The 13,997-nt window shown below is 47.9% G+C and overlaps 1 protein-coding gene across 1 annotated transcript in view; it reads left to right on the top strand.

The window, feature by feature from the left end:
- The window catches only part of LOC144723329 (pleckstrin homology domain-containing family G member 4B-like), a 104,311-nt gene that overhangs the window by 24,781 nt on the left and 65,533 nt on the right, over positions 1-13,997 (top strand). The window contains 2 exon segments of the mRNA XM_078602033.1: positions 5,364-5,561; positions 8,131-10,459. Of these exon segments, the coding sequence (XP_078458159.1) occupies positions 5,364-5,561; positions 8,131-10,459 (2,527 nt within the window).

The raw sequence follows: 13,997 nt of genomic DNA, 5'->3' as shown, positions 1-13,997 counted from the left end.
TCCATTCTTACTCCTCCTTGGGAAACCTCATTGATGAGATCTGTCGCGTGGATAGAAGAGTTCAACAATTGCCCTATCAATGCGAGTTGTAAGTGCAAGCGCCCCCTGAGATTGTTTAAATTTGAGTGTCCATATTCAGAGTGATGATGAAAATTAATCGCAATGTGCTTCAGTGGGGCCAAAGTAAACGGACAGACAGAGAGTGTCTGTTACACATGGCCTGGGAACATGCATGTGGACAGTTCTTCCAAGCACCTTTTCAAATCCAGTACATGGGTTTTTTTTATCTTTTTCTCTCTAAAGGTGTTGATGATGGAGAAGAGCCCTGGTGTTGCGATGGAGAGCGGCGGCCACCCACCAAGTTGTCCCTATTCGTCGTCCCTTTGAGCAGAGAGAGTCTGCTTGCAATCAGGCCAGGTCGTTTGGATTTAACATGCACGCTTGCAGCCTTATTTTAAAAGTCAGAGGTCTCATTACTTTGAGGAGTCTAGGGCTCTGGTGGGTGGGTGCGGGGGACGGAATGGCTTCAGAGAAAGAATATATCAAAGCTTCTCTGCTTTTTGATTTTTAAAAAAAGGCGGATTGCGAGCGAGTGTGGCCGGCAAGGGGAAGCTCACGCTTTATCCAACGTCGTCGGTTTCAATGGTTCAGAGAGTTGACTCGTGGGTGTGATCGCGGCAGGTGTAAATACGCAACGTTTATTTTATGATCCGGCCTGTGTATTCCTACTGTATACGGTGACACCTTCCTTATGCACTTGGTAAAGACGCCATCGGGTACTTTTTTTCCCATTGTCGTGAATTTACATTTCAACACTTAGCCCGGGCATTGCCTGATACTGGTAGGAACCTCCTGGTTACTCCAGCCCACAGGGGATTATTGTGTCCGTCTGTCCATCGTGCAGGGAGGGGCTGGGTGGGGAGGGAGGGGCTGAGTGGGGAGATGCTGGGTGGAGAGGGTGGGGAGGTGCTGGGTGGAGAGGGTGGGGAGGGGCTGGGCTGGGTGGGGAGGCTGGGGCTGGGGGACTGGGTGGGGAGGGGCTGGTCACCCCGTGGTGCCCTTATAAAACTCAACGTTTAACCTACTCACGCCGGCGTGTGCCCGCCCTCACAGTCGGGCATATTTGCGGAATACGCCACGCCGCCGTTGATCCTGGCCATTGACCGAGCAACCCAACGTTCCTACCAGCTCCCTCCGCAGGAATGTGTTTATTATAGGCATAATGCCGGGTCAGGATGCATGTCTTAGGTTCTTCTTTACCAGTGCAGAGAGACTTCTATCGGATCAGATATGGGTATATGTGTTGCCCATCCCATATATAACCGTAATGATTGTTGAGGCTAATGCTTTTCATAAGTATCTACAAAGACCAGACCTGGGGCCAATTCTCGTAACTTTACAAACAGCAGCATTGTTAGCTGAGAATAAAATTATAATTATATTGTAGTTGCGATGAATTATGCATGTCACACACAATCACCAATCACAGTAAAATTGTAATTGACTCCCAGGCAGAGGCAGGGTCCAGAAATGTCAAGCTTATTAAAGAGTACCATGCTCTAAAAATAATAAAAATAAATATTTCTTCCTTGGTAACTATAAAGAAAATTCTGATTTTTTTTTGGGGGGGGGGGGGGGGTGCGTTGGGGGGGGGGCTTACAAATTGGAATCTGACCGCAAGAATTTGTTTACGGTCAGCGTACCACACGAGTAGCAGGGTTGTGCGGCTAGTCACCCGCGGGGTGACTGGTGCTGCCGGCGTTGACGCCACCCGTACCAGGTACTCGCTCGAGGGCCGAGTCAACCACGACCAGGTGCAAGACGATGGCCAGATGTGAAATGCCATTGGCGTGGTTCACAGCCAGGAATCAAATCAACTCGGGGGGGGGGGGGGCATCCGCAGGCTGGCGGCGCATGCGAGTGGGCGGGGAGGGGCAGAGTGGCGTTTTTTTTTTTCCGGTAAAGTCACGTAGGTAAAAAAAATAAATTAATAAAAGTACAATAAAAATAAATTATAAAAATAAAAATCACGACGTTTCGGAGGCAACACAAACTTCTGTTTTCAGGTGGGACCGTCACAGCCCGATAGCTGTATCAAGTGAGAGAAATTCCAAGAAACAGTACAGCTATCGTGCTGTGACAGTCCCACCTGAAGACGGAAGCTTGTGTTGCCTCCGAAACGTCGTGATTTTTATTTTATTTTTTATTTTACTTTTATTTATTAATTTTCATTTTTTACCTACGTGACTTTACCGAAAAAACCTAAGAGTATAAATCCTTGCAGTCACGAAAGCTTCAAATCTAGAGTGGCGTTTCGCGCGCGGTGCTGTCAACCCGGCAAATCAAGTTTGATTCCTGCCAACGCTAAGTGACGATTGTCTGAACCGGTATTTGGGGCACCCCTAGGTCGACTCGGCCTTACATGAGTTCGTGCTGCAGTATTTAAACACAGGCATTGGGGAGACAATGGTGGTCGGGCGTGGTATTGGCCATCTACCCGCTTATGTGCCGTTCCGGCCTGCATAGGTGCTCGCTAGCAACACTTGCCCCAACAGTGTGTTAAAGGCTATGTGGGGGAATCTCTGTCTTTATACTTGTGTGAGTGAGCCAGCGTGTCTTGTGTTTGCATCATTCCTTCATCTGGACATTCACTACAGGTGGCTCTGCTGTTATCGGTTCAGCTCCTTTGTTTATTTCACTGTCAACTGATAAGAGATGTTAGGACGTATTGTTTAATTCCTCATAGGATGATATCTTTTAATTTCTTACGCTGTACTTTGTACAGTATTTGGAGCACGGTACCATGGGTAAAAGCACATTATTGCGATGCATGTTTGAAATCGTGCACCATGTAAATGAATACCGTACTGCCGAATGACAAATTCAATTCAGACCGTAATGATCAGCACTTTGTCAATCCACTGCGGAATGAAGGCCTCTCCATGCCGTACCAGTCATTCAGGGGCTGTTTGACCATATTTTACAGCGTCGCAGCTCCGCGTTCAGATATCGCTCGCCATCGGCAGTCGTTTGCTGAGAACTGAAAATATAACCAGCGCAGAAACTCCGATGGCAAGGTTTACGTAGCGCGGCGCGCACAACCACCGTGCCACCAACTCCACTCCGATGTCAAATTACGATTCCGAATTTAAAACACGGCTTGTTATAAATCGATAATGTTTTTCAAAACATCGGATGTGCCAGCGTAGAGTGTGCGCTCATATATGTGAGACGTGCAGGGACAGGTAGGAATGGTGTATGTGGTGGAAACTGCACTGAGTTAGCTAAATTCCCTTTGGTCGCTGGACTCTGGCTGGTCTCTTTCTGTCTGCAATGTTCTTTGCGACTTATGTTCCTTTGTTTAAGCAAAAAAAAACTAAAGTTATGTTTTTTTTTTACTCTTTGCCTGCCTCACTCAGGAAACCAGATTTGCAGATAAAATGTGTGAGACACAAAACAAGCCCCGGTGAATTGCTACGCACGCCAAAGCATTCCCCTGAAATGTGTAAAATAGACAGCCAATGCCGGATTTTGTTATTGTGTCCCGCAGTTAAGCCGCACTTTGCGTTTGTTGTGAGGTGACACCATCAGCAACGACTTTCAATCGAAGGATGTGGGTGCCCCGAGATAAAGTCACCCTTTTTTACCCAGTGGTTGTATTGTTCGACAAACCTTGAAAGATACTTTGTTGGGCATGCACCCAGTTTATGCACTTCACTCCTATGTATAAGTGCATTGGAAACGTGCCCAAAATTGTGAGTTAATGGCCGTCTAGCTTGATGTTTTGCTGTAAAGTAAACATAGACGTATGGGACTCGCATGAATAAAAGCCGTGTGCTTTGCTAAACGATTCCACGTAAACCCACACAACCCGCAATGCTTATTGTTCCATAATCTTACTGTGTATAAATGTAAATGTACGGTGCGATGCGTTAATAGATAACCCCCCCCCCCCCCAAGAAAATAAGGAGAAATTACACATACAGCATCGAGAAAACGAGGCTTTATTTTAAAGCCCCCACTAAACGTCGACCTACAAATCTCAATGCACTTAATAAAGCTGAACACGAATACTCAATGTAAGATATTGAGCCATTGCTTTTCACAAGATGCAGCTGGCAGTTGAGAGCAAGATAGAATGTGATGTATGCAGTATCTATTAATGGATCCCATTCCTACGAGTTTGCTCAAGACACAGTGTTGAAATACATAATTGTATATGGGCTCTCAATTATATTGTCCACACGATAACTTTTTCTGCAAGTGCTGAATCGATTGGCTGTTTTTCAGATTTTTTTTGGGCAGAAAATGGCTAAATGGGCGAAAAATGCGTGATTTTGTATATATTTTTTCAAACCAAGTTTTAAGAATTTCCTTTCCATCAACAATTGGGTTAATCCCAAGTTGTACCAACAATGGAATTATACCCAACTTGTGCAACTGTCCATCAGGTCAGGCTCAGTCACATGCAGGCCCCGGGGTACGGTTTCCACCTGTCCTAGGTTTTCTCAGGATCCGTCGTCCTTTTGAGTTAGCTTCTGGGAACTCTGTCAGTCTTCCTGGGACATTGGAAGCCCTCATTTTTTTTTCAGTTGTGCAATAATAGCACCACTCAAGACAACGCATTAACATGCAGTTCCCCCCCCTCTTCTGCTGTACTGAGATATTCTTCTCACCGAGATATGTCCCAGTTTTTTATTCCTCAGATGTGTCATGGGCCCTTTCATTATAAATGCCTCTCTACCCTTCCAGTGAAACATCTCGTTTAAACAACGTGCCAAAAGTGCCGTCGCTATTTGTATTTAATTACGTTGAACTTCTTTCGCACCGTATGTAGCCAACCGTGCTAATCGGAGGTGCTGGGGAAGGGACAGCAAACTGAACACAAAAAGCAGTTCTATTTGACGTGCCTCTCCGCTCAAGCAGAGCACACCCCACCTATATTCTTAGGTTTTTTCGGTAAAGTCACGTAGGTAAAAAATTAAAATTAAAATTTATAAAAGTAAAATAAAAGAAAAATCACGACGTTTCGGAGGCAACACAAGCTTCCGTCTTCAGGTGGAACCATCACAGCACGATAGCTGTATCAAGTGAGAGAAATTCCAAGAAAACAGTCCTTGTGGGAGTTGCCAAGGTAGGCCCCTGAATATTATTTCTGTGAGGTTCGGTGCGGCTGAAGCACGCTGTTAGGAATGAGCCTTTGTTGTGAAAACTAGGCGCGGATCTGCAACTGCATGTTAATGCAAGAATATGAATCCTTGCAGTCACGAAAGCTTCAAATCTACACCCCACCTAGTCCACGTGAGTTGTGTTGGAGGGCTGCTTCGTTGCCTGATTTTGTCGCCCCGCTTCTCGTCGTTTAGGACTCGACCTCGCTGGACCGCTGTATCCAGGCCACGCTGTCGGCCCTTTACCCGCCGTTTGAGGCCACGGCTGCCACCGTTCTGGAGCAGGTGTTCTCGCTTGTGGAGGAGGCCTACCAGGGCGATGGCCTGCGCTACTTGCTCGAGTTCCTCGTGCCGGGCAAGCACCTCCTGCAGACGGTGCAGCAGGACTCCTGCGTGAGTCACGACGACACGGACACTCAACCCCCCCCCACTGCTCCCCCCACTGCCCCCCCCCCCGTTCCACTGCTGATCCATTTTTCTTTTTGGGTGACACGGAAAAAGCAAGAGGGTTGTGAAAAATAAGAATAGGTTTTATCCTTTCTGGCAACAAAACGGGTGTTAAGATGCTCGAACACCAAATATAAACCTTTTGCAAGGAAGAAGATGAATCCCTGCAGTCACGAAAGCTTTAAATCGAAACTTTTGCAAGGAATTAAGTCTTCATTAACCACACAGGGTACTTGTGGTGAACATGCAAACAAACACGCTCTGATGTAATGCGATGCATTGTCCTTGAAACTATTTGGCCTCCACCAGAGACGGCCTTCTTCATGAACTAGCCTCACCAGCGGCAGACCAGAGAATGGCAAAAGGCGAACAGTACAGTATTTTATTATGTTTTATTTTTATTATTTTATTATTTCCCTTCTACGTGACTTTACCGACAGAACCAAGAATATAGTACAAAGACGGTGCACGTATCGGAACATTTATAGCTCGGGTTGCCGCAGCTATATCACGGGATCTTTTTTTTTTCCATGATCATGAGGGTTTGTTATTTGCTTTGAAGAGTCGAGGCTTTTTATGGGAAAGGGTTCAAAGGGAGAACACATCAGAGCTTCTCTTCTCCGATCCTCAACGAGGAGGAAGCTCGCGAGTCTGTTCGGCAAGCGGGGGGAGTGGGGGGCGAAGTGCCGACGTTGGTTTCGGTGATTCACTTGCGCAGACGCACAATCTCTCTTCGGTGAAGAAGGGGTCATTGCCTGAAACATCACTTCGTATATATATAACTAGCTGTACTACCCGGCTTCGCCCGGGGCTTGGATTCACCACGCCCGGCCGCCTTTGTCTCCCCAGTGGCGATGTTCACACACCACACCAGTTACTCGTTTGAGGCTGAGTCGACCTAGGGGAGGCCCAGGAGTGGTTCAAATAATCGTCACCGGTGGTGGCCGTGAGCGGGAATCGAACTCTGGTCGCCGGGTTCGTAGCGCAGCGCGCTACCCGCTACACTACAATGCGTTACGCTTCCACATGCGCGGGTCACGTGACAAATTTGACGTCACAGCTCACTTGCCGTGCAAAAAATATATGTATTATTGAGCTCCCCCCCCCAAAAAAGTGTATTTTTATAATTTTTGCATGGTGTACAGTCTGGAAAGTACCCATGTGGCAAATTTCTAGTTTGTTGCATGTCGGGAAGTACGCTAAACATTTTGAACAGACCCACATAGTCACAATTTTGCCTTTTATATATATGGAGATTTAATATTTTGGTATCGAGATGAATCTGTTGAGTTTTTGTGAGACTGTTAGGATTTGCCGCCTGTTTGGTGGGTTTTTGTTTCCCTTCCCTGGATTGTTCACTTTAGAGGTAGATGTCTGGGAAAATGTACTCTCCTACCAAGAACATTACACCTTACGAGTCTCGGGGGTTTTGTAGGTTACATACTCTTGTACCCTCTTCAAGTATGGTGAGATATTCTTCTTTGCCATGATGTGTCCTGTAGCTTTGCACCCTCAGTGTCCAATTGCAGGATTTTTATCCACCAGCCCACCGTTTATTATGGAATTACCCAATGATGAGATTTGTGTGTCAGAACGTGTACGTTATAATAATCATTCGTTGGCGCAGTTTCTAGATTCTGAGTGGGGGACGCTCACAAGTTGAGTTGCCCAAACATGTTCTTAAGCTGGACCCGCTTAAAAAATAATCTAGCGAATTTGCTGAGGCTTTTCTCGATGATTAAAGGACACTTTTATTATTTGAACGAAGGTCATGTTTGAGTTGTTTAAATTCCTTTGAGAGAAAATTCGTAAAATAATGCGCCACGTTATGTTTTGTTTTGCCCTTGTGAACCAGTGCCAATGTAATCCCGACATTTTTTGCTCAATTTTTTTTCTCAGTTTTTTTTGTTGTATTTGGGAGGAAACCAAAGCACCCAGAAACATATACAAGGAGGTAAGCACTCAAAAGTCCTTCCCAGATAGGGCACCAAACCAACTTGGTGTACTGCCATGTTTCTCATGACGTGAGTACAGTATCCGCTGTAAAGATGATGACTGAGGTTCTTCCATAATCCCTGCCTCCAGAGCGCTGCTTTGGAGACACGTGCCACCAACCACAGCTTGTAAATGTCAGTGAGCGTGATTGTGTTTGTCATTTGTAGTTTCACAGCATTAATTTGATCAAGTGTTGTTAAGTTTTATATGTTTTAGGAACTTTTTTCTTCTGGAAGGAATGTATTGACGTAGTTTATTCATTTAACTCCTAATATCAGTCGGCGACATTTAGGTTACATTTCAAAGTAAAATGCTTGACATTGTTAATGATGCAACGTCGCTTTGACGTACTCAAAGCTATTATTTCTTACATAGCGATTTCAAATGAAAACGGTTACCCCGCGGTTGACGTTTAAAGCGATCAAAAGAGTATGACTGCTCTAACACGGTTGGCAGTTGTTGCCATGCAATTGGCGTGCCCTCGTTTTAAACGTGCGTCTCCTGTTTCTTCTCCACGCAGTCATGTTTCCCCGGCCGCTTGTTCCGCCACGAAGGCTGGCCGCTGTGCATGGGCGAGAAGATAATCCTGCAGCTGGCTCCACTCGACCCGCGGCTGCTCAAACCCCGCGACTTCTACCTGCTGCTCACCCCCGCGAGCAAGGCAGTCGGGCGAGCCGGTCAGTCGGCGATCCCGGCGACGCCCGTGCGCGCCAAGCCTCTGCCGACGCAACAGCGGCAGCAGCAGCAGCAGCAGCAGCCCTTTCCGAGGATCGTCGTCCGCTGCCTGGACGAGTGGGACCGCCGCTGCGTGCAGGAGATCGCCGTGCCCCAAGAGGATTACGCGCGCGTCTTCAGCGACGGGTGGCTGGCTAGCCTGAACGAGCGGCGCGTCGGCACGCCGCTGGAGAACTGCGTGCTGGCGAGCGAGGGCGGCCCCGTCCGTCTCGCCTGGCCGAAGGTGGCGCAGCCGCAGTTCGTCGACTGCGTCAAGTACGCGCCGCCCCCGGCCGGTGGCCCGCTGCTTTGGGCTGCCGACGTCCTCGCCGGCTGCGACGGGCGGCAGCTCGCCGACTCGACGCTGCCCACGAAGCTGCGCCTGAATTTGAGGTCGGAATGCAGAGATTCGGGAATCGATTGCAGACGAAACTCCTGCTCTGAGCTGAGCAGAACGTTCACGATGGAGTGCGACGACTGCGATCCCGATTGCAACCAGAATTCTGTCGTGAGCCCCAGGACAAACTTCAAAGTGGATTCTCTGAAGAGCGTTGGCACTGATTGCAGGGATTCTGGAATTGAGTGCAGGGTGAATTACAAATCGGAGTCATTGGCCAGTTCTGCCAGCGACTGTAGTAAAAGCTCGGCGACCGCAAGCATTGCTGCTTGTACAATGAAAAGCGATTCCTCTTCAGTAAAGGAAGGCTCTGAAAGCCCTCTTTTGAGCGGCTCAGAAACCTGCAGTGTGGTGCCAAATGGATTCACTCCAGAGGATACTGCCCTGAGTAATGATGCCCATTGTGAATTTGAAAAGCCGGAGATTCACTTCATGAAGTGCAGAGAACTTTCTGTGGCGCATAGCCCTAATAACGGGTCTCCTACCGCATCCATCAACCACGACCCGAGTGATCCGCCGCAAAGGCCCGGCGACGCGTCGTGCTTCCGGATGCCTGCCCAGGGAAGCGGCGCGAACATTCCGTGTGCAGACGCCGCGCTCAAAAACAACGACGCCTCCGCGGGTGCTTTCGAAGACCCGGAAGGCGACTACGTCGAGCTGGTAGAAATCTACAACAGGACGAGCGCCTGGCGAGGCCCGCCGCGCGTGGACGCTCACGGCAGGAGCTCGCTGACTCGCCACTGCGGCGCCGCGGGCAAAAACGCCGAGAACGGAGGCGGCCGGGCCGGCGGCAGGCTCGTCGTGTTCCGGGAGGAGCCGCCCAAACGCAACTGCGAGTGGAAGCGGGACTCGGCGCTGTTCGAGAGACGCAGGTTCTACCGAAAGTCCTACATCGAGGCCCTGCAGAACCCGATGGACATCAGCTCGGCGTCTGACGATTCGTCCGTAGGTGAGGCAGAGGAGGCGAAGGATGTTGAGGACAACCTCCAAGTTGCTCCCGTGGTAGAGCTGCCGAGTGACAGCCCGGCTCCCTGCACGCCGATCGCCAGACGGGATCCCGTGACTGAGACGCACTTTGGGCTCTCGGATGATGATGATTTTGATGACGAGCAGGAACAAACAGAACGGAACTCTGTCGAAGATTGTTTACAAACCGAATGCCCAAGTGAGCTGGACTCCACCTCTGTTCAGGTTCTGGAGCACAAAACCGCGGCCGCATCTCCTGGTGCCGACAGCTGCCATTTAAGCGAAACGTTTTTCCCAGGTGCCCCCGAAGAAATAACCTTGGTGAAAGAGCTGCCTGTTGAGCACGGCGATGAAGCCACAATGCCTAAAATCGGTAGTCCGGGTCCAGATAACATCAAGGAAGCCCGTGGAACATCGGAACAAGACGAAGCGGACGCAATAAATGGGCTGTGGAAAGATGAAGAGGATGGGTTAGAGGCGATGGCAGAACGTGAAGCCGAGCTGTTGGTTCGCGATGAATGTGCCTCGGACGCGAGTGAACTCAAGGCGGTGAGAGCAGAACCTCTGGATGCCGAGGGGCCCACTTCGACGCAGGCCACGGACAACGCAGGAAGTTGCGACTCTGTTGTCGTGGGAGAGAGTAAAGCTCTGGAGCTGGATAAGAAACCTCCGAGCCAGCCCGCGTGCACGGAGTCACCGAGAAGAGTGAACGGGATGGTGCTCTGTGTGGAAACGTCGCTGCTGAGAGATCAGGATGAGAGTGTACACCAAGGTGAGATTTTTTTTTTCAAAAGATACGTCATGCTCATTTATTCAGCTGCTGGCCTTTCACGCACGCTCTGCCAGGGAAACTGTTAGAATTTATTCTGCTTTTATTGTCACGTACGTTAATCAGATTTATGCGTTTGCGAACGCCCATGAATCGTTGATGCAGGAAATGCATGAGTCGAGCTGAAATGTTGGCCGAAACTGAACCGGCGATTTACACTTGCAGCCCAGAATTCCTCGCGAGCACCCTGGCAGATGTGGCCAAAGTATGTTCACGTGCCTTCAGTGAATAGAGAGTGATTGTGTTCAGTGACAGTTTCATACATAAGACTTCTGCTGCTACATACACCACTGTATGTGCATTTACATATGCTTGCAAGATATACAATACTGTGCACTTGACCCAAATACCAGTCTTGGGTTTCGAGATTATGGGCAACACCGTGGTAATGGAAATGCGCACAAACAAGTCCACGACCACGAGTACCCCGTCCCTCTTTTAGCCCCGCCCCCCCTCCCGATACGTTCCATTCATTGGCTACCACATTCTGATAAGCCCCTCCCCCCCTCTCCTCCCCCCCTTAACTGGTACTTAAGAGCTTGCATCTTGAATCCCTCCCTCACTTGATGCAGCAAATCTGGCTGTGACGGTCCCACCTGATGACGGAGACTTGTGTTGCCTCCGAAACGTCGTGATTTTATTGTTTTATTTTTATTATTTTTAATTTCATTTTTTACCTACGTGACTTTACCGAAAGAACTAAGAGTGTGAATCCTTGCAGTCACGAAAGCTTCAAATCTAGAATAGAAATGACAAGTTCGACACGGGCATGGTGGACATGGAGATGACGTGGGGCTCCATTGTGTATCACGCAGAGCTGCTGTGCGAGAACAATTGGAAACTACAAAAAAAAGTGCAAATTATTCTCAGTTGTGATTATCAGGTTCCCGATCCCCATTCCGTAACGCCGTTACCGTGAAGTTGACCGTAAGTATTTTTCTTCTTGGTTCTTTCGGTAAAGTCACGTAGAAGGGAAATAATAAAATAATAAAAATGAAACATAATTAAATAATTCTCACGACGTTTCGGCCACAACGCAAGCAGCCGTCCTCATGTGAAGAATAGGTCTGTCGGGAATACAGCGTCTGAATGAAACACCACCAGGCTTGGAGCGTATATAAGAACCAAGAAGATGAATCCCTGCAGTCACGAAAGCTTTAAATCGAAACGTAAGCATTTTGTTTTTTAAGTCGCCACGCCAAAGAAAAATTGTAGTGAATTATTAAATTTGTTATTCAATTATACTATGTTCCTGTTGATATGTGGCCACTATTAAACTCAAAACTATTTTTACCAGGTAAGGCCCACTGAGCTATATCACAAATGATAGCTCAACGAAGTGGCTTATCGCGTGGAACATGTTAGCAGCCAAATACTCTCAACGCATGTTTCTAAATGTGGAGGGGAAAACTGAAGGACGCGGACAAAAAACTCCACGCGACCACGGGGAGAACACGCAAACTCCAAATATACAGGGTCGGGATCGAACCCACAATCTTCTGTATACCAGGCGAGGTAGTTAGCATCGCGCCGGTGTGGCGTAATAGCTGGACAGTTTCGATATGGTCTCATGACATGGCAAATCGCTGATACATTCTCTAAATTGGTAAATAAATAACTAGAATGCAGGCATTTTTAATCTATGAATAATAATACAACAATTTGTAACATACACAAATTGTATGAAGGCCTTCCCACACAGTGTCGATCATGTTTTTTTGTTTGACCATACTTCACCACGATGGTCAATGCAGGTCGGTGAAGACCAGGGAGGGCAGGAGTGGTTCTGCTTTCCCACACCACTGATGCTTAGCCTTAGCCGGATATCCAACTTGGGTCACCGGCTTTAGGGTGCAGCGAACAAACCACCGTGCTACAGCTTTACCCCTGGCACGGGTGACAATCCAGATGTTGACATATTTTCCGTGTAAACCCAGCTGAAATAAAATCCCAGGAGTCCCTTTTGTGAATCAACCATCTGGTCACTGTTTTAAGAAAAGACACAACTCAGCTTGGCCATTGCGCGCCTCGAACGATCGTTCTGTTTCGCGCAGCTGACGATGTGATCTGCGATAATTGTTTTTTTTTACCCTTCTATCTGGCAACAAAACAATGGTGTCAGTTTTGTTGCCAGATAGAAGGGTAAAAAAACAATTATCATATTTTTTTACTGGCAAATGAGGTTCCAATGGTGTAAATGCTTACCCCGAGCTCTTATACTCTGATGGTGCATTGTCTTTGAGTTGTGCGCCTTTTGGCGTCATCTGGTCCAACCCATGTGAGACTAGGCTCTAAGGAAAGCTGTCTCAGGTGTGGACCAATCAACTTCAAGGACAGAGCATATATTATCAGAGTTATGTTTTTTGTTTCCATTATGGCTGCAGGTATTGTGGTCTATGCAAACATGACTCCTTGTAAAAAAAAAGTGTCAGTTTTGTTGCCAGATAGAAGTGTAAAAAACCAATTATCATATTTTTTCACTGGCAAATGAGGTTCCAATGGTGTGGATGTGATCTGCCTCACTGAATGGGCAGACGGGGACTAAATGGGGGAGGCACGCAAGAGGTAACGGTACAGTAATTGTGTTTGCAGCTGTGCATGTCCTGACAGCCCCAGAGTGCCCCCTTGAAGCTCAGAGAGTGGCACATTACCCCTCTGTCAAAGCGGAGTCAGGTTGGCAGGTGTGCTGTGAGGACATTCAAATGGCCGAGCAAGCAAATGTGGAGTCACCTGTGCTCATTGGTGTGACCGGCATCGACGTGATGAATTATAGGGACAGATGAGAGCAGGTTTGGAGTGCTTTCAGAAAAGCAAGTCACACTGTGCATTCAGAATCACATTTTTATTCGGTGTTTTATTTGAAAAAAAGCTTAAAACTGTTCAAATAAGTATGGAGACGTGCAAGCTTTGAATTACAATGGACACAGGAACACGTGGATTAGAGAACACATGCACGTTAGAGACATCGTATTGACTGTTCAGAAACGTAAGTGGGCTTGGGTAGGACACGTCCTCGAAGGGATGATGGCTGTGGTCAACACTAACAGTGACGGCCACCAGGACGGAATGAGAGAAAGAGAGAACGGCCAACAGGGAGACGGGGCGGTGAAATCGGAACGTTTCTGAGAGAGAGAACACCCAATAGGGAGACGGAGTGGGGAAATTGGAACGTTTCTCAGAGATAGAATCGGCCAACAGGGAGACGGAGCAGTGAAATTGGAACGTTTCTGAGAGAGAGAACACCCAACAGGGAGACGGAGTGGTGAAATCGGAACCTTTCTCAGAGAGAGAACGGACAACATGGAGACGGAGCAGTGAAATTGTAACGTTTCTGAGAGAGATAACATCTAACAGGGAGACAGAGCGGTGAAATCGGAACGTTTCTCAGAGATAAAACGGCCAACAGGGAGACGGAGCAGTGAAATTGGAACGTTTCTGAGAGCGAGAACACCCAACAGGGAGATGGAGCGGTGAAATTGCC

The sequence above is a fragment of the Lampetra planeri genome, chromosome 17 (assembly GCF_965212315.1).
Source record: "Lampetra planeri chromosome 17, kcLamPlan1.2.h2, whole genome shotgun sequence".
In the NCBI taxonomy this organism is placed as follows: Eukaryota; Metazoa; Chordata; class Hyperoartia; order Petromyzontiformes; family Petromyzontidae; genus Lampetra; species Lampetra planeri.
Note: the sequence above shows the minus strand (reverse complement) of the source record. Positions and strands in the feature narration are given on the sequence as shown.